The sequence below is a fragment of the Hibiscus syriacus genome, unplaced genomic scaffold (genome assembly GCF_006381635.1).
Source record: "Hibiscus syriacus cultivar Baekdansim isolate YM2019G1 unplaced genomic scaffold, ASM638163v2 tig00110065_pilon, whole genome shotgun sequence".
Taxonomy (NCBI): domain Eukaryota; kingdom Viridiplantae; phylum Streptophyta; class Magnoliopsida; order Malvales; family Malvaceae; genus Hibiscus; species Hibiscus syriacus.
Window position 1 is genome coordinate 3760434 of NW_024062585.1, and position 21239 is coordinate 3781672.

At 33.0% G+C, this 21239-nt stretch overlaps 2 protein-coding genes across 2 annotated transcripts; both read right to left on the reverse strand.

Moving 5' to 3' along the window:
* Window positions 1–478: 478 nt before the first annotated feature.
* Window positions 479–1485, reverse strand: LOC120214539. The gene is made up of 2 exons (XM_039212422.1): window positions 1399–1485; window positions 479–1294 (listed from the first exon to the last, which is right to left on the reverse strand). Exons 1-2 carry the CDS (start codon window positions 1399–1401, stop codon window positions 839–841), a joined length of 459 nt encoding a protein of 152 aa, XP_039068353.1. The 5' UTR covers window positions 1402–1485; the 3' UTR covers window positions 479–838.
* LOC120214538 lies at window positions 1316–8964 on the reverse strand. The gene is made up of 8 exons (XM_039212421.1): window positions 8638–8964; window positions 7426–7794; window positions 7091–7350; window positions 4888–5029; window positions 4326–4697; window positions 4117–4248; window positions 3255–3383; window positions 1316–3141 (listed from the first exon to the last, which is right to left on the reverse strand). Exons 1-8 carry the CDS (start codon window positions 8734–8736, stop codon window positions 1447–1449), a joined length of 3198 nt encoding a protein of 1065 aa, XP_039068352.1. The 5' UTR covers window positions 8737–8964; the 3' UTR covers window positions 1316–1446.
* Between the last annotated feature and the right edge of the window lie 12275 nt (window positions 8965–21239).

The window sequence follows — 21239 nt, forward strand, 5'->3', positions numbered from 1 at the left end:
ATTTCTGTTTTAAGAACTTCTTATAAGTTAGTTTGAAAAGCAATTTTTATTTTAAAAAACTGTATTTTTTATAAAAATAAATAAATACATTTATTCTAAGGGGTTAAACTTCTAAAATTTTAAGAGAGGTTGATACTATAAAATTCTAGGAAAATAAATTATAAATAGAAAATATCTAAAATTTATGGTAATTTAAAATTTTTAAGGGTGACTGCTCGGTCCATCCCAGTCCAAAATCACTGCAACAACCAAGAAATTCTTCCGTCTAGCATCACATTGACAGGTCCGGGATAAACAAAGTGTAGAATTATGTACTAAAAGTCGATCTGTACCTTGTTCAAAATCAATTTACATTCTGAGTAGGGCTGTTGTTTAATACACTTTTCTTCCAATAAGAAGTTCAGCAAGAAGTGAAATTAAAAGTCACATCCACAGGCTTCAAATATGTTCAATTGCTTGTTGCTCAAGAAGTCAAATAAAATAAAATCAAGGGAAATATACTTAATATTCAATCTGAAGCAAACCATTCAAGAAATTGAAATGAAATGACTAATGAATGCCAATATAACAAAATCTCAAACCAGAAAAGCTTCATTAACCCAAGGGAAAAAAACACAAAAGCGCTCAAAACATCATAATGACACTCTCCCAACCTTTTTCTTTTCTTTCTCTACATTCAATTTCAAAAACAATGACACAAATTGGTTAAACAATATACTAAGAACCAATAAGCTAACTTGGATTTTAGATTATCGTACGCCCAGTTTTAAAGTACTCTCAAATATCCTGGGAAAGAAGGTAGGGACTGAACTGCCAAAACCTACACCCAGCCACTATATCAGAAGAAGGAAAACCTTATCCCATTACTTGCCGCAAACAACTTGTACTGTTCAACAGTAGACTCCTTTTTATTGCAACCATGACCATTTTCAACATGATCTGCTTTAAACTGGGAAGAAAGTTCTTCCACAATCTCATCTTTCAGAGGTACAGGATTAGATTTGCATCCCATTGAAAGAGCCACGGGTCCACCGAAATGGAACAAGGAAAAGCTAGTGTCGTCCTTGTGTGATTTGGAAGAGACATCACTTTGCTTTCCTTCTCCATTTGCTGCTTGTTCTGTTGCATGCAGCCTGCCATGAACAACCGTCTCCGCATTAAATTCAGTGAAAGCTTCGTTTGCTGTACCAGACTTGGAAATCTGATTTCGCTCCTCTACATACAAGCCATTGGCCTCCAAAACTGGCTGATAAACCGGGACATGACCAGGGTTAAACGGTGGAGCGGCTAAATGCTGCATAGCACCATATTGCATGCATAAATGTGAGTATCTGTTTAGACCATAGCCAAGAGGGCCAGTATAAAGATACGGATTTCGAGGAGGGAAAGGCACTAAACCATTAGATGGAGTTGCTGGCCAAGAAACAGGATTCTGATGGTAGAAACTCATGGCTGAAGGAGCTTGGTACACGGGAAATTGTGTATGTTGGTTATACACCGATGAAAACATGCCTTGATGCTGAGAACCCATAAAGGCAGTTGGTTTTCCGTTATCAGAATTTTCAGAAGTTTTTGTTGGTGGATTTGCTGGATCTTGTTCTCTGTACCATCTGGTGGATGTCCAAACAATGCCTGGCTTTCCAGAGTGACCCCTCTATTGACTTCCTGCTTTTTATCCATTCCTTTCACCTGGAACTCAGAGAAGCCGCTTTGAATGAAGATTGAAGTCTCTCCCCTATCTGATTGTTGACATGCATCTTCAGAATCTGATGTTGTTGAAGATTCCAAATTTCCGTGATGTGAAGTGGAGGTATTGCCATCTCCTTCACTAAGGCATGAAGAGCAGTTATCAGAATTAGAAGTGCTACAAATCGTAGAATGATAAACTCCATTCAGGGTAGTGTTTCTATCAGGAAAAATTCCAACTTCCTCATATCCAGCATTCGGTGAAGAACATTGATCCTGTGTCTCCTCATGACGGTCATTATTTCTTGCAAGGTTGGAGTTTCTTGATCTGTTAACCTTGCTACGCTCATGGTCAATTTCAACCAAACTTACACTAGCTTCACTCGAACACGCCTTACCGGATGAATTAACAAAGTTATCATAAGGCTTATCTCCTCCATTGTAAGTAGATGACCTCAAAGTAATATCTGTATCAGAGTTGCTCCGGGGGTACATTTTACGCGACTCTATGGGCTCCCAAACTTTCTTGGAGGGAAGTGAATCTCGACTAGTAGGATTGTTTCCAGAAACAATTTTATGTTTCAGATTTTCACAATCTTCACGCCTGTGAACTTGCTGATTATACTTGTTACCATTATTGACTTGCTTAGACATAGCCAATTTAGATTCTGTCTTGCTGACAGAATTGGGCTCTCGACCAACTCTGGTTTCAGAAACATGTGCCTCAGTCTTGGCTCTGTATTCACTGTGTTGGACGCAGCTGCAGGAGTAGAAGTCATATCTATCACTCCAACCATTGGAACACCGAAACTTGTCAGAATATTTCCGACCATTGGACTTTGCATTGCTTATCCTTGATTGCCTATTTAATCCACTGAAGTTCCTCGAAGAAGCCTCAAAGTTCTCACCTTTATTTCGTGGCTCAGATCTATTAACAGGAGGACTTTCTGAAACAACAGCAAACCGGCGACGATCAGACCATTTCATGGATGAATCAAGCTGACTGTCCTTGTAAAATTTCAATCTCCGATGAGAAAATTTTGATTGTTCCATTATAAAAGAGCCATTTCCATCTTTTACCTTTGTACCATCTCCACCAGGACTATCAAAAGAGTGATTCTGCAAACTTGAAGTGGAATTCCCATCTAGAAACCGGTCTCCTTGAACATCTGGAGAAGCAGGTCTAGACACTATAATATCACCTATGTCACTCACAGAGTCTCTGCAAGTAACAGCAATATTTTCTTCAACCTCAACAGTCAGTGAAGAATCTTCCTTTGCAATATCAGGAGAAACAGGGGTTATACTTTCAGCACATTTTTTTTCTCTCTCTCTTTCTTTTCCTTTCAGTCTCTCCTTTCTCCTAATCTTTTTCTCCCTTTCTTTTGTTCTTTTCCTCTCCTTGCGTTCTTCTTCTTCACGCTTTTCCCTCTCTTCTTCCTCAAGAAGTTTCATCTGTAGAAACCATTTGGTGACAATAATATTATCAAAAAATAATACAGAGAATCCTATATTTACTGATAAGAACAAAGGAATGTGCATCTCGAAGAATCATCAATTGCTCAGACCTGCTTTTCTAAAGTAATAATTTCCTTGCATGCAACATAAACACGTTCTTCCAACAGCTTAACAGCAAGGCTAACAAAGATACTATGTGCATTCTGGCGTGCTGTTCCTTCCCTAAAAGCCTTTTCAACCTGAATATCAAAAGGGATCACTTATTTTTAAGTTTGTAACAAGAACTTCAGCAATAATGAGAACACAAACAACTGACACAGATTTGGCGTGTATGTTTGCCACGCCACAATTCCATAGACACAATCCACAAGAACCACTAACCAAAGTCCAAGTTTATTCTTACCAAGGAAATAGTTTGACAGTTTTTAAATAAAAAAATCACAGGGTGGCCCTTGTCTCCAACAAGCATAACTTGATGGGGCAAGTTTGGAAGGTTGGCCGGATACTTATCTCAAGATATCATTGTTCACAGAGCAAATGCATTGCATTTCCTCTAGCCAAGTAGTTATAGTATTATGAACTATTGGCAATCTTTCTCAAAGTTCAACCAAAGACAATTTTTTTCATTTACTATTGGTCTTGCTTCTCTAAGCCACCGAGTTCAACAATAAACCATTTTAAACAGAGATTTCGCTAGAAACAATGGAATGAAATTCTGGTTAATAAATTGCACATATCGAATTCATTAATATAAACTGATATCTGTTATCATTCTAACTATCACATTCTTCTACACACACAGGTTCTAATTATCAATGGAAATGATAGAATCCCACAGATCTTTTAAAGTTTTAATTATCAATACAAATGGTAGAATACCACGGCTTTTCTTGATACGTGAATAGTTGAGAAGATTGACGGGTACATTAGATGAATTTAAAGCAAAATAAAGGTAAAAAGTTATGAACATGCCTGTTCCTTAAATATAACAGTTGCTGCATCAAGAAGAAACTCTCGAGCAAGTTCAGGACTCTTCGCATGCTTTTGTGGACGTGAGCATTCCCCATCAAGCTCATTTCCATCATTGTCCATGGAATCTTCATCCTGAAAAGATGATTTAAAAGTTCAACGACACAATAATCCAGAAACCTTATTTATAATCCTCACGAAGTTTGAATTACCTCTTCTTCCTCTGCCTCTTCAGCATGCTCAAAAAAACTTCTAATACTTTCACCCCTAGTTATTGTAACATAACCATCTCCAACTACGAGCCTGCAATGCACGCATTGATGGCCCTTTAATGCATGGGCTTTTACAGAAAACTCAGAGCAGCGACCATCCAATTTCCAGGCCCTCAGAGAGATATAACATATGGTCAAGTCATCAAGATTCAAGCCATTGACTTGCACGCTCCCATTTATGCCAACATTTTCAAATTCCAAAATATCCGATTTTCCTTCCCCAGTTCCAACTGCCCATTCAAAGTGGTGGTAAGTTCCAATTGAGTCGGCAAAAGTTTGACGCCAATCAGCCTGAATAGTGTCATCAGATACCTGGGCAAGTAGTAAAGAAAAATATTGCATAAGTCACAGACTTAGAAAATTCTCACAACAAGCTCAATAAATATGACTATAGTGGTCAAAGTTGAAATATGAGTCGTAAATTCTTTATGAAGAGTAGATCAAAAGATCTCATGGTATGTCAACAGTAGTCGGTGCACCAAAAGTTTAAATATGAGGATACCTCATATAGAAATGCTGTATCTGCAACACAAAACCAACTAGTGCATCTAGGTTCTCTACGCATGCGTTTTAGTTCCTTCAGCTCCTTGAACTCACGGATAACATTTCTCCTGCAATCTCTGCAAAATCTCTTGCTGTCAAACCTGTTCCAAAGATGCAAAAGTGAGATTTGAGATCTATACAAAATTATGGGTAGCAGAAGTCTACAGGCATGTTCTAAGGATGGAGCTAATGAAAAATATGTGATATCTGAATACAGTTTCAGCCTTGGCCCGATATTTATGAAAAACTCTCAGAAGTGCAAAAGAAAGAGAATTTTGCAAAATAACTTGGACAACAGAAAATGAACTCCACGTTAATGAATATTACCCCCCACCCCTTTTTCTGAAAATTGTCTTGTGGTTTTGAAAATCGTAAAACATTTTCTAGAACATGAAATGAGAAAAAATGACCACCTCAGCAATCCATTCCTTATAGTATTGAAGCTGAAGCAAAGCAAAGATCAATTCCTTGATTGTAGAGATCAATCTTTTTCTATCAATGTACATTTTTTCAAGAAAAGTACGACACAAGATATTTTATGCAGCATCATCAAAACAACATAAAATATCACTTTTTCCAGCAAATAAGTCCATTCTCCACAAAACAAAATATGTAGGCAGCCTTAACGTATTATAATACTGAATCCTTTCTCCTTATCACTAAATAAAACCAAAGGTAATGGGCAGAAGATGTGAAATGAAGATTCAGGCATTCAGCCATTCCTGTGCTTTAAATGTCTAATTTTCACTGTTCAAAAGATATTGTATCACATTAATTTTTCTTAAAGGATGATACAACTCTCAATATCCCTCTAAGCATATGCACCCCTCCAAACATTTTTACAGACTCAATTTGTATCCACTTTTCAACAAAGACACATTTTCAACACTATTCTTTGTGATGAGTTTCCTAATGCTTATATTTCTACCCTACAAACACCAGTAATGACGATCGTTGGTCAAAAAGACCTCTAATGAAAATGAAATGTCTTAGCAACATTTGATTACATCATAAACAACACATACTAACTGAAGAGTACGCATAAAAGTAAGGATCACAAGTATGATAGAAATCAAGTAGAGAAAGCAACATTAAAGAGAGTCCATGATTGCACAAATTTAGAGGCCTTTTTTTTCTTGGGAACAGAACTGATGCAAGCTAGTCATTATCCGTTTATAAATCCAGGTTGTAAGATCTTATTGTTTTCATTCTCTAAAAGAATCATAACTCCTCTTTTGATCTCCCTGAATATAGAAAAAATTAGGCCAAAATCACTCATCCTCATTATCCACTAATTAGTTTCTTGATAAAAAATTTATAATGGTCATTTTTTAGGTTTTACTGTCTTCCAAAGGAAGCAGTACTCATGAGTTTCAGGTGTCTTACTATTTCAAAGCTGATACAAGGGAAAATTCTTAAAGACCGGTCTTTCTGGACCATTGGTTTCATGTAATGCTTGAAAGCCAGAAATAAATCATTATTCCCAACTGCAACAGGTCAAAACATGCTTCCAGGAGTACTAGTCATTATCAATATATATTCAAATTGCTAAACTCTGGAGACTGCATCAGGATGTTTAAATATGCTCACAAAATGGCCCTAGTATTACACCACTGTATGAAGAACAAGCTCATTCAGATAGCTGCTTCAATAAAGCTTAGGTCATAGGTAAGCCAACTGACAAGAAAGAAAAATCAATACCTAGCTGTTAACCTGCTCAATTATATAAAATACAGAATTAAAATAAGGACACTCAATCTAGCTAATATCAGGAAATGTCATTTTCCAGTCTGCGGTATTTATTTCCTCAATTCATGGGCCATCACAAGTTTTATTTCAGAATTTTCCAATTAAAAAATTTAACTCTGATAGCTAGGAAATCAAATAATCCAATTTTTAATTTATTTTGCAGGTCCAGTCAAGTGTCACCTAGGAGAAGAACACAAGATAACTGAACTTTTCAAAAGCACACAAATAAAACTCTCATCTTTAATATCACCAACTACCGTTTTCTTAATCATCATGAAATTCCACCACCACTAGCCTTATATTTCTAGCTCCAAACATAACTTCTTGATCAATGATTTTCAGATCAAATTGTTCAGCGACTAAGCAATATGGAAAATGAAACACATCCAAAGATAAAGGAGCTACAAACACACCTGTACATGAGCCTCTCAATGAAATCCTCTTCCTTCATTCTTAAAAGAGATTGCCGAGTTTCTTCTCCAAGAACTGACCAGAAATCCACCAAGGCGTCACAAGAAAGCCTGGCAGTGTGCAAGGCACATGTTTCTCTTGTTCCATGACCTCTTCCATAATTAGCAATGCCTTGGCTAATCCAACCCCTACCTCCACCACCACAAGCATCAGGGTAAAGCAGTTCACGCTCCCGTTCTCTTGCACGTGCACTGTCAAACACCTGATTCAATTGAAGCATTAATAAGTAGAAGAAAAACAACGGATAACCATAGAATGCAATTTCATAAACAAATACATTTTGGAGACTCTTGAGCGACTTTGAACACAAATAACAGTCAAGAAGTGTCAGCGACCCATCACGACTTGTGGTCAAACCTCCCCAAGGATGGACAGGTGGATTTTGAATTTCATCTTTTGACCCATTTGTTATACTCAATCCACCATCACTATCGTTTTTTGTGACTACTGGCCTGTTGTAATGAAGGCTACCAGCTACTCCCTCCTGCTGCAAGGATTTTCCATACATGGCAATCTGTAAAAACCCTTCGAGCAGTAGCCCATTACATCTGGAGCAGTACAAACTCTTGCGAGCTTGCTCAAAAAGGGTTTGTTTATCAATTCTAAGAAGCTCCTGCCGAGCTTGTAATGGAAGCTCACTCCAGAACTGCAGTACAAAAACAAGCTCTTTCCGGTGACTAATAAGAAAATTATATCAACAAATTGATACTAATGAATCACATCTATCATTAAACTGCATAATCACTGACATCTAGGTTTTTTGGTACATATGGGAAGTGGAGACAGAATGTGTAGATCCAGTAGGCCCCAAGCTACACAAGGGAGGTAGCTCTACCCTATCCCATAAACCCTGCTTCCCCCCATCCCAAGGACTTAAACATGAATTCTCATACTTGGAGTTTAACCATTTGGATTCCCCCTTGGGTAAAGATAGCACTACCTTATTTGCTGATTGCAAATAAGAATCAATGCTTGAATTTCCAGTTCCTCCTCAATCACCTACCAGTACTTGTGATAGCCAGAAAATAGAAACAAGAATGAAAAAAAAAACATAGACCTCGACTGAAAGACACAAAGCTCAACAAAAATTAGGAATATAAATCTTAAAGAACCGACAGTGACGAAGTTAATTATCAAACTTGTGATTTTTGTTTCCTCCATTACTCAATCCAAAACCAGGAATGGCACTAAAAGATCGTATTGGCTCTAAACAAAATTAGGCAACTAATTTCTATCGTCTCTAAGGAAAGGAAGATGCCATACAACAACAAATACAACATTAAAATCAAATTTGGCACAGAATCAAAATTAACGGGATCTGGTAAAGACTGAAAATAATCCAATTAAATTAAGATCCTATCCAAACTTAAACTACGCATTAGATAAACAAAAAGTCAAAAAGAAACACTGATCCAATCCACTTAAAACAACCAAATCACCGAAAATTTCAACAAAATAATCAAAGTGAAGAAAAATGAAAATCGAATACCTTCTGAAGTTGATTGTAGCTAACATCATCGCGATGCTTAGACCAAAACCCGAATGAGGCACTACCATATTGCTCGTTCCTTTGCGCTAATCCTGGCATCCCTTTGATTTGTTAAACTCTCTTTGATTTACAATTATCTACCAATCTTTCCATCCCCGCCCTTCAATTCCGTGTTGTTTTTGCACAGCCGATTCAATCAAATTTAACAAATATATATAATAAAATAAAATTCAATGATTATTGGGTGGTTTTCTCTTTCTTTGGTATCCAAATCCAATTGAAATTGAGAAAGAGATCGAAGAGACAATGGAAAAATTCAAGAGGTGGGTTTTGAGGCTTGATGAGAATAATCAGATTTGATGCTGCATTATTTATTTATTTATTTGAATTTATAAAAAAATAAAAATAAAATAAATAAAATAAATAAAATGAAATGAAATGAAAATCAGTGAGAGAGAAAGTATCTTGAGGCTACTTTGTTTGGCCAAGGGGATGACGGTTAAATTGGAAACATACACTGTTACATTAAGTTACAATTTATTATTACTTCCAATGTTGAAAGATAATCACTCCTTATTGTTTAAATTTTTTAAAAAAAATTATACGTTATTTATTTTAATTGGAATTCTTTTGAATAAATTTTCTAATAATTAACAAAAAAATTATATTTTCTGTCTTTCTTTCATTGAAAAAAAAAGAAATTGCGATTAGTCTAATATGTATATATATAAAATATATGTATATTTATATTTATTTTTATAAAAAAATTATCTTTTCTAATATGTATATTTATTTCTTAAAATATAAAAATAATATTATTCTTGATGACAATAATGATAATATCATTCTCAATAATAATAATCATCAAATAATTTTCAACGTCCTACAACGGTTGTGTTTATTGTGCTAAGTTATATATTACTATAATATAAATTATTGACATAAAGATGATTTTTTTAAAATTAAATTAAATTTTAATTGATTAAAAAATCAAAGTTTAGGACCAATATTTTTTAATCTAAATTGTTAGAATCTATTAAAATATTATAAATCTCCCATAAATGTATGCATATAATCATAATATAGAACGCGTTGCAAATAATTATATCAATGTTCTAAAAATATATAATTTTAAATTTAATAATTTTTTATACAATTTTTAAAAAAATTAAAATTAAATTTTATTATTTAAAAATTAAAAATAGTAAATTAATATATAAATATCTTATATTACTATCTATAATCATTTATTAAAATAATATTTACAAATATATTTAGATAAAATATTTTCATTTACATATGACAAAATAAAATCATATATAATGACGATACAGAGGTATAATGACAGTGTGACGACATAAATTTTACAACACATTTAAAATTCTATTTTACCAAAACTGTCCTCAAGCGGCGAGGGTTTTCAAGTTTCAACTTTAAATTCAGTTGCAGTCTGTATGGAGCTACGTCGTTTTGTGACGCCTAACAGTGGCTGGATTTTGAGCTAACGAGCAAATACAAGTGTCTTTTTTATTTAAGGGTAAAGTACACAAATGGTCACTGAACTTTTTGAATACTTGCATTTAGGTTCCTCAACTTTTAAAACTTGTAATACAGTCACCAAACATTTTGTTCATTTGCAATATAGTCCCGACGTAACGGCCGTTTCACTGTCGTTAGGGTAAATTATATAAATGGCCACTGAACTTTTCAGGGGCTTGTATCTAGGTCCCCCAACTCTTAAAACTTACAACACAATCATCAATTACATTCTAAACCTCAAATTCCAAAAAGCTACAATTACATTCTAAACCTCTAATTCCAAAATATTTCAATTGCATGCCCAACCCCAAATTCATGATCCATTCTCAAAATATGTCATAACAAATTGAACTTGAAGCAACAACCCTAAACCATCAAAACATAAGCCTAAATGCTAAATTTCCCCACCAATTAACTCAACATAATCAAAAACATTTAGTTCATTTTGGGTCCATAACAATAAGTGATTATGTTGGGTTTAGGATTTAAAAGTTAGATTTAAGCAACTATAAGTGAACAATACTCAATTCGATTCGAAAAAATTATTTTTGACTTGAATTGATTCAAAAAAATTGATACAAATTGACTTTGAGTTGTAATTTCATAAACTAAACTTAAAAAAATAGTTGACTCGAAATTTTTTCGATTTGAGTTTATAAAATTTAAATCAAGTCGAATTGAATTGAATTTTCGAGTTTATGTTTAAATTTAATTATAAATATTTATAATGCTATAATATTATTTGATTCTAATTTAAATATTTTTTAACCATATACAATACATATATTTCTTCATATTTTTTCCATATGTGATATACATATATCATACAGAGTCAAGGGACTTGACTCAAACTTAAAAAATAATCCACTAATTACTAAAAAATTTGAGATATTCGAGTTGTATTTTACAACTCGATTTTAACTTGAAATTTTTTTAAGTTGAGTTTATAAAATTTATAAACTTCATATTTTAGAAATTTCATAAACTCAATTAAAAAAATTCAAGTTAAAATCGAGTTGTAAAACGCAACTCGAAAATCTCAAAATTTTTAGTAATTAGTGGATTAATTTTTAAGTTTGAGTCAAGTCCCTTGACTCTATATGATATATGTATATCACATATGGAAAAAAATATGAAGAAATATATGTATTGTATATGGTTAAAAAACTATTTAAATTAGAATCAAATAATATTATAATATTATAAATATTTATAATAAATTTAAAAAGAAACTTGAAAATTCAATTCGACTTGATTTAAATTTTATAAACTCAAATCGAAAAAATTTCGAGTCAAATATTTTTTAAGTTGAGTTTATGAAATTACAACTCAAAGTCAATTTGTATCAATTTTTTTGAATCAATTCAAGTCGAAAAAGATTTTTTTCGAATCGAATTGAGTGTGTTCACTTATAGTTGGTTAAATCTAACTTTTAAATCCTAAACCCAACATAATCACTTATTGTTATGGACCCAAAATGAACTAAATGTTGTTGATTATGTTGGGTTAATTGGTGGGGAAATGTAGCATTTAGGGTTATGTTTGTAGGTTTTAGGATTGTTGCTTTAAGTTCAGTTTGTTATGGAAGATTTTGAAATGGATTATGAATTTGGGGTTGGGTATATAATTGAAGTATTTTGGAATTTTAGGTTTAGAATGTAATTAAAGCATTTTGGAATTTGGGGTTTAGAATGTAATTGATGACTGTGTTGCAAGTTTTAAAAGTTGGGGGACCTAAATACAAGCACCTGAAAAGTTCAGTGACCATTTATATAATTTACCTAACTGCAATGAAACGGTCGTTATGTCGGGGACCTTATTGCAAACGAACTAAATGTTTGGTGACTGTATTGCAAGTTTTAAAAGTTAGGGGACTAAATGTAAATATTTGAAAAGTTTAGTGACCATTTTTATACTTTACCCTTTATTTAATTTTGTCGGCTACTTTGAGAATTTTGTAAGCTAGGGATCTAAAAAATGTTCTCTTTCTTTATTTTTATGAATATAAAATAAAAGGGTAAATTACACTAATCATTACTGAATTTACTTTCTCTCTTTTATTTATTGTACTTTAAATCCGTTCAATTTCTCACTGAACTTAACATAATGAGCATTTTTGGTTACTCGATCGTTAAATATTTAACGGCATTAAAATGGGGTCATTTTAGAAAAACAAAATTTTCATCAAAACGACATCATTTTGTATCTATATAACATCTCATTTATAACATGTTTAGTGAGAAAACGGATGAGTAACAAAAAATACTAATTATGTTAAGTTCAGTGAGAAAATTGAACAAATTTAAAGTACAACGAGTGAAATAGAAGTGAGAGTAAAATTCAATGATGATTGGTGTAATTTACCCAAAATAAAATTGTAAATACCAAGCTCTAATTCTATAGATTTATAAATTAATCAAGAGTGTTGGTTTTGGTTTTAAAGCAATGCATTTTATAATCAAGTTCATTTTAATGTTTTAATAAAAAAATAAAAAATTAAGTTAACTTTTTAATAAATAGAGGGCTTACCGTCTTCTCTAAAAAAAACTTAGGTTTCTCTCATAGGTGTGTCGTTCATCTATTTTCTTTTTAGATTTTGTTAATCAATGGTTACACCAACTTTAATGTTGATTGATGACCGTTGGTATTCTCTATTGTCTTTTTTATATTATATTTTTATTTTATTTTGTTTTTTTATTATTTTCAATATGTCTTTTTGTGTTGTACATTTTCATCTACTTTTGTGGCACATTTTCTTATATTTTTTGGGTATTTTTCATTTCTTTGGTCATTTTTTCATTTATCTTTTTTTCTAAGGGTTGATTTGACATTGTCATGACTGATCAAGATAGTGTTTATTCTGATATCTTGTTGATATTCCCTGCTTTAGACCCACATATTGGATTTGGATACCGATTTGTGTTCGTGGATAGCTTTTCACATCACTCGAGTATGTTTGTTGTAACATCCTTAATACCGGGTTAGTGACTAAATTGTAAAATTTTAGAATTTGGTGATAAAAGTACAATAGTTGAATAGTTCAATGATTTATTTGAAAATATTACCTGAAAGTTATTAGTAATTTTCAAATGAATTAAAGGGCAAATAGGTCTTTGGACAAGGGAATAATTAAATAAGAATTTATGGGTATTATAATAACCCATGTGGAGCATGTTTGGAAACAAAGTTTCTAGACAATTCTCATCTTCTTCCATTCTCCAACGTGAAGACCCAAGCCAAGGTAAGTTTAATTTCTTTTGGTTAATTCTCAAAATTCAAGAGTGGGTTTTGATCCTTAGGTGATACTTAAGCTTAAGGAAAGCTTAAGTTGTCTTATAATCAAAAGATGAAGAAGTTATCAAAGATTAAAGAGAATGAGTTTCAAAGTGAAATTTTGAATAAGAGGGTTTAAATGAATTTAGAGGTTGAATTTGACTTGTCATCAATCTAGTTAAGACATATGAAGTGTTAGAATTGAATTTACAACATGTTGAAATTTGAGTATGATTATTGAATTTCATAAAGAGGAGATGATATTAAGGTTAAAGATGGGATAAATCAATATTAGTGAGGGCAAATGAATATTGGGTTAAAGATGGGATAAATGAATATTAGTAATTTTCAAATGAATTAAAGGGCAAATGGGTCTTTGGACAAGGGAATAATTAAATAAGAATTTATGGGTATTATAATAACCCATGTGGAGCATGTTTGGAAACAAAGTTTCCAGACAATTCTCAGTTCTTCATCTTCTTCCCTTCTCCAACGTGAAGACCCAAGCCAAGGTAAGTTTAATTTCTTTTCATTAATTCTCAAAATTCAAGAGTGGGTTTTGATCCTTAGGTGATACTTAAGCTTAAGTTATCTTATAATCAAAAGATGAAGAAGTTATCAAAGATTAAAGAAAATGGGTTTCAAAGTGAAATTTTGAATAAGAGGGTTTAAATGAATTTATTGGTTGAATTTGACTTGTCATCAATCTAGTTAAGACATATGAAGTGTTAGAATTGAATTTAGAACATGTTGAAATTTGAGTATGATTATTGAATTTCATAAAGAGGAGAGGATATTGAGGTTAAAGATGGGATAAATCAATATTAGTGAGGCTAAGCATGTTTATGTATGTTGGGATTATTAAAGGAGGTGAAAGATGAAGATTTGAGATGAAAAGAGAGTGAATTTTGTGCTTAAAATGGAATTTTTAGGTTGGGTGCATTGGTACATCTTCAATGTGTACTGATGCACTCTCAAATAAATGAACATCGAATGCAATTAGTGCATCGATGCATAAGGAGTGCATCGATACACCCCCTTAAAATACAAACATCGAATGGGATTTGTGTACCGATGCATAGATAGTGCATCGATGCACATGTTAAGGGATGCATCGATACACTGTAGAGTGCATCGATACATACCTTCATTAAGAGATGAAATTAGCCTTTCTTTTAGCCAAAGAAGTGATAGTTTAGAATATATCAATTAGTTTACTGATATGTATCAATGTATTACTATATAGATATAGAACGTAATCCTGTTCTGAAACAATCGAAGGATTAGAATCGAGTCAAAGTAAGCAAGGCTAAGGTGAGTGCACATACTAGATAGAATCGTATGGAGATAAGACTTGTGATAAGTCTATCTCTTATAGTTGAATTTATGATTTTATATTCATGTACATGCATCCATATATATATATATATTGGATACGATGATTTCATGCATAATTCATTTATGCTTTCATATGATATTATATGAAAGAATGCAATTGTCAGAGAATCAATCCATGTATGTGAAATAATGAAAGTGGTTATAAATGTGCATGTGAAGTGAATTATGTATTAGATGAAATGCGATGACAAAGATATGAAAATGAGAAATGTATTCATATTTAAGCCCATGTTATTTAATATGAGAGCTGTTGGTATAATTGGCATGCCAAGAGTCGAGGGTTATACAGTTGTCCTTCGGGACTTAGTGGTCATTCGAGACATATACAGTGGTCCTTCGGGACATAGTGGTCATTCGGGACAAATATTCAGTGCCCCTAGTGGGAATTTATTCGAGCTGTGGCGAAAGCATTCGTGCACAACCTCAGTGTACTCATTTACCTCTTGTTCTCAATAATGTACATGGGCAATACAAAGATAAAGTGAAATGAAACTCGCATAAGACGATAAATTTCATATATGCATGATATGATCATATATGTTGTAGTGTAATGGATACATGCAGGTTATAATGTTACAATTGAACGGTAAGAGTGCATGTTTCATGAATTCATTGTTATATATTTTATTATGCCTCACTAAGTCTATGACTTAGCGTGTAAGTGATTTATATGTAGGTACCAAGAAACAAGAAGAGAAGAAATAGAAGTGGCAAAGACAGTACCATTACTAGAAGATCATATCAGAAGTAAACAACAAAGTATGTATTTTGAGTGTATATAGTATGTTGGCATGTAAGAAATGTTTTAGTACTAACGCTCTGATCGACTTTTCTAATGTTTTAAACGTATTGTTGAGTTAATCGATTGACTGAATCGGCCAAGAGGGGGGTGAATTGGCAATAAAAATTTTGGTGGAAGCTTTTGCAGAAAATTGAAAGCAATTGCACAGCAATTTAGAGTGGTTCGACTTTATCAACCAAAGTCTACGTCCACTACCTTAGCTATCCACACTAAGGATTTTCCAACAAATTCACTAATTTGTTCTTTCTTTTGAGGCCAAAGAGATAACCTTACAACTCCCTCAAGAATATACCCCAATTCTTGAGAACACTCTTTTCTCAAAGAGAAATACAAATTTGCAAACTTACAAGAAAAACCTCACAAGGCAAATATGTTTGCACAATTCTAGAACAAAGAAAGAACACTCAAGAATAAATAAAATTGAGAACAATAAGTGTTCTTGAAAGCAAAATGAATATTGAATGAAAAATAGGCTTGAAATGCTCAAACTTGAGGTTTGATGCTTTCTCTTTGATTCTCTCTTGATTCTAATTGCTTGATGCTTCTTGTTGTTGATCAATGGCTTCTAAGCTTGGTTAAATACACCTTCAATCACTTCTGAACGTTGGGATAATTAGAGAAAATAATATAGCCGTTTTAGTGTGAAAACAATTAATAAAACAGTTTGGAGCGTGGGGGGAATCGGTTCCCTAAGTGTAAAATTCAAATATTTCGACCGTTATACAAGGGGAGAATCGGTACCCCCTGGGGGGGAATCGGTTCCCTCCGAGCATACTGGAATTCTCAGAGCCAAACCATTCAGGGGGGAATCGGTACCCCCTTAGGGGGAATCGATTCCCTCTGAGCAATCTGGAATTTTTGGCTTTGAAATGGTTCGAAATACTTTGTAAAATTATTTTGAAATTGTTTTAAGATTAAAACTTAATTTTACACTTTGAGTAAGGATTAAAAATGATCTTTGAAAGATTTGGAGTAATGTTTTGATATTCGAATAATTCTATCGAATATACTTAGAAAATCATTTGGAAAATCTTAAAATTCATTTAACTTAATTTGTTATATTGAAATATCAAAATGTTTTCAACAATCTCCCCCTTTTTGATATAACAAAACATTTTAGTAATTTTAAGATTTTGAAATCAAGTTTTTTTTTGAAATTACTCCCCCTTACTTTAACACTTCTCCCATTTATCATTTAAAAACACTTTAACACTTCTCCCCCTTTTTGTTAAATCAAAAAGACATTTTAAAGAATTTAAACAAGGTTTTGAAATCATTTAGCCAATTGATTATATATAATATAAGCTGCTAATATCACAAGCAAGAGAAACGTTAGCCATTAGTTTCATAATCAATATTCATAATTAATGTTAAATGGCAAAATTGGTCATATATCTAATCATGAAGTAAATGATGCAATAATGAATAAATTTAATCACACCAAATAGATAATTTCTAACCATTCATAAATCCAAACAAATTCAAAGTCAATCAATCCACAAATTCAAACATTCCAAAATATTCAAAATGTTAAAACAATAAGTTTGGAGTTCAAAGCAAAACATAGAATCACATATCCGGATCAGGAGGAGGAAAACGAGCTCGCATAGCGGCCATTTCGTTAGTGAGGTCATTAATACTTGCGTTGGTTGCTTCATTATTTGCACGTATTTCCTGAAGAATTTCTAATTGTTGAGCTCCCATTGTGGATAAATAGGACTCTATAGAAGTAAAGCGCGAATCCATAGTAGCGTATCGAAAATCGAATGTCTCCATAAAGGATTGGAAATATAGAGGCATTGGATGCGTTTGTTGTGCTTGCTCTTCGGGCTGCTCCTCGGGATGCTCAGGCTCATCTTCGGCTTCATCGATGTCTCGCATTAATTGCTCAAGCTCGAGATCTTCGTCAGCTTCGAGTGGAGCTTGTGAAGAACTATCTCCTGGAGTATTTATAGAAGATCGAACCCATTCACCGGTTTCCTTATCCTTAATCCATCCCGCTCTCGTTAAGGAAAGAAGGTTAATTTGTTTCTTAAGGGGAAAACGGCATCTAGACCGACTCTAAGCCCAGCTTTGGAAAACAGATTACTCAAAATGCAACCGTAAACAAGAGATGAACAGAGTTTTTTGTTAGGAACAAGATTTACGGTTTCAACAATTTCAGTAAAAATAATCTGAGGTAGGTTGATTTTAATATTGTTTTTGAAACAATATAAACACCAAAGATCTAAGGCTCTAAGAGTATAATAATGACCTCCGGATGGTCGAAACCACCAAGAAATCATTAGATGAAGAAAACGTTCATGAAGGTCTAGGACACTTGCACTATCCCTTCTTTTATAACGAGATCCTAAAACCTGTTTTTCATTTAAAATACCATCATTATCTAATCCGAATGTATTGTCAATATATAAGAATTGTCCTAAAAGGTAGGAACGAATTCCTATGGTTTCGGTTTCAGTTTGGTTTTTAACACAAACGGTATTAGAATAGAAAATACGAACAAGTTGATGGTAAACGATGGGTTCAAGGTCAAAGAGTTTATCAAATTTCCACTCTTGTAAAAGAGGAAGATATTTAAAATTGATAGCTAACATAGCTTGACGAGAAGGAATATGTTCTTCCCGGATTTTGTAAGAGTCAAAATATTGATAATACCAAAAACGATGATTTCTAGGACCATGATGATTGAAACACGAATTTTGGATGGTCAAGTTAGGATCAATGGGATTAGGATTAGAAATTGGAATAGGAGGAGGATTTTGAGGTGGATTTGGTTGACGGTGTTAACGACTAGATGATTACCTAGCACGTTTAGGATTGGACATGGTTTCGGAATAGAATTGATAACCTGCAATTTAGAAAACACATATATGCAATTCAATCAATCCCAAAACTCAATTGAGTCCTCAATATTTCAAGGTTCTCTAAATCAATCCTAATGGGCAAAGTTTTTGAAAAACTTTTGAAAAATATGGTTTTGAGAAACAATATATGTATAGTTTTCATAATAACAACATAATTTAATCAAAACACAATAATTTGAAAATTAATTTTTTTTTTCTCGAAAATTTAGAAAATTTTGAAAAAATCTTATGTTTTTGATGAAATTAGTTGTAATATCTAGTTTTTAATAACTAAATAATCAATGCCCGATCAAAAATTCAACCTAGAACTAATTAAAACTAGTTCTATGTTCATAAATTGATAAAAAGAAGTTTTGGAAAAATACCTTGAATGATTTCATATTTGAGTGAGATTAGATGAAGTTTGCATGTTTTTTATGATTCCAACAGGTTTAGAGGATGATATTTGAAGTGAATTCCGATTAAAAATGTTGATTTAAGGCAAGAATGGAGATTTGAGAGAGTAGAGGGAAGAAACGACGTGAAGGAATAAGAGAGTGTTTGAGAAAATATTGGGTTCTGCCCGTGTTAAAACCAGAACCCTAGGGGGGTATCGATTCCCCTGTGGGGGGAATCGGTTCCCTCAAGGGGGGATCGATTCCCTCTGCACCAAAATGCTAAAATCCGATTTTAAACATCCAAAATGCTAAATTAATTTCCTCTAGTGGTATTGGCAACTCATATATTGAAAATTAATCATGTTCAAACAATTCAATTAATCTTTAAACGATATTTGAACATAAAATTAATTTTTCATCAAGAATCATAAACTCCCCCTAACTAATAGCAATGAATGCAATCAAAAAATTACTATTATAAGCATTTTTCATTTATTATTAAAAGTACTAAAATTATTTTAAACACTCAGTGAAGATAGATTGGTCAAACCTAATTCTCTCCCAAGTGTCCAAAATCGTTCCTTGTCTAAAGGTTTTGTAAAGATATCCGCTAATTGGTGTAAAGTATCAACAAATTCTAGAACTACATCTTCCTTAGTGACATGGTCTCTAATAAAGTGATGTCTTATTTCAATGTGCTTAGTTCTAGAGTGTTGGATGGGATTTTTAGTGAGACAAATAGCACTAGTATTGTCACACTTGATAGGAATGGTACCTACTTCAATTCCATAATCAAAAAGTTGTTGTTTCATCCATAAAACTTGTGCACAGCAACTACCAGCTGAAATGTATTCGGCTTCAGTGGTAGATAATGCAACACAAATTTGTTTCTTTGAAAACCAAGAAATTAGCATATTTCCAAGGAATTGGCAAGTACCGGAGGTGCTTTTCCTATCTAATTTGCATCCTCCATAATCCGCATCAGAAAAAGCATGCAAGCTAAAGCTAGAGTCTCTAGGATACCAAAGTCCTAAACTAGGAGTGTCTTTAAGGTATCTAAAGATTCTCTTAACAACTAGTAAATGTGATTCCTTAGGACATGATTGAAATCTAGCACATAAGCAAACACTAAACATAATATCCGGTCTACTTGCAGTTAGATAAAGTAGAGATCCAATCATTGACCTATATAATTTAACATCTACATATTTACCTCCTTCATCTAAGTCAAGCTTTGTTGAAGAGCTCATTGGAGTGTCATGAGGTTTCCCATTTTCCAGTCCAAACTTGTTGAGCATATCTTTGACGTACTTAGCTTGATTGATGAAGATGCCATCTTTTATTTGCTTGATTTGGAGTCCCAAGAAAAATGAGAGCTCCCCCATCATGCTCATCTCAAACTCACTTTGCATTAGCTTAGAAAATTCTTGGCAAAGAACATCATTAGTAGAACCAAATATTTTATCATCAACATAAATTTGAACTACTAATAAATCTTTACCTTTATGCTTCAAAAACAATGTAGTGTCAACCTTCCTTTTTGAAAAACCTTTTTCAATTAAAAATTTTGACAATCTTTCATACCAAGCTCTAGGAGCTTGCTTTAAACCATAAAGAGCTTTTGTCAATTTTAAAACATGATCCAGAAAATTTGAATCTTCAAAACCTGGAGGTTGTTCCACATACACTTCTTCTTTTATAAAACCATTTAAAAATGCACTTTTAACATCCATTTGATATAATTTAAATTCATTGAAACATGCAAATGCTAATAACATTCTAATTGCGTATGTTTCATCATAGTCTATGCCCTCTTCTTGAGTATACCCTTGAGCAACAAGTCTAGCCTTGTTTCTCACTATATTACCACTCTCATCAAGCTTATTCCTAAATACCCATCTAGTACCTATAGTAGATTTATTACTAGGCCTTTCAACTAATGTCCATACTTTACTTCTCTCAAATTGATTTAACTCTTATTGCATAGCCATAATCCAATGTTCATCATTTAATGCTTCTTTAATATTCTTAGGCTCTATGCATGAGATAAATGCAACATAATTACAAATATTTCTAAGAGAAGATTGAGTTGTTACCCCTTTTGATGGATCACCTATAATTTCACCATCCTTGACATAGTTGTACTCTCTTGGATAAGATATTTCCCTTTCTTCAATGGTTGGATTCTCAAGAGGATCATGAGTTTCCTCATTTTTCGTTTCTTCCTTTGATGATGGTTCTCCAACGTCATGTCTAACGTCATTTGTATTTATAACACCTACATCATCATTCACACAAGAATCCTTCCTCGGAAAGGGATTATCATCGAAAACAACATGTATAGAC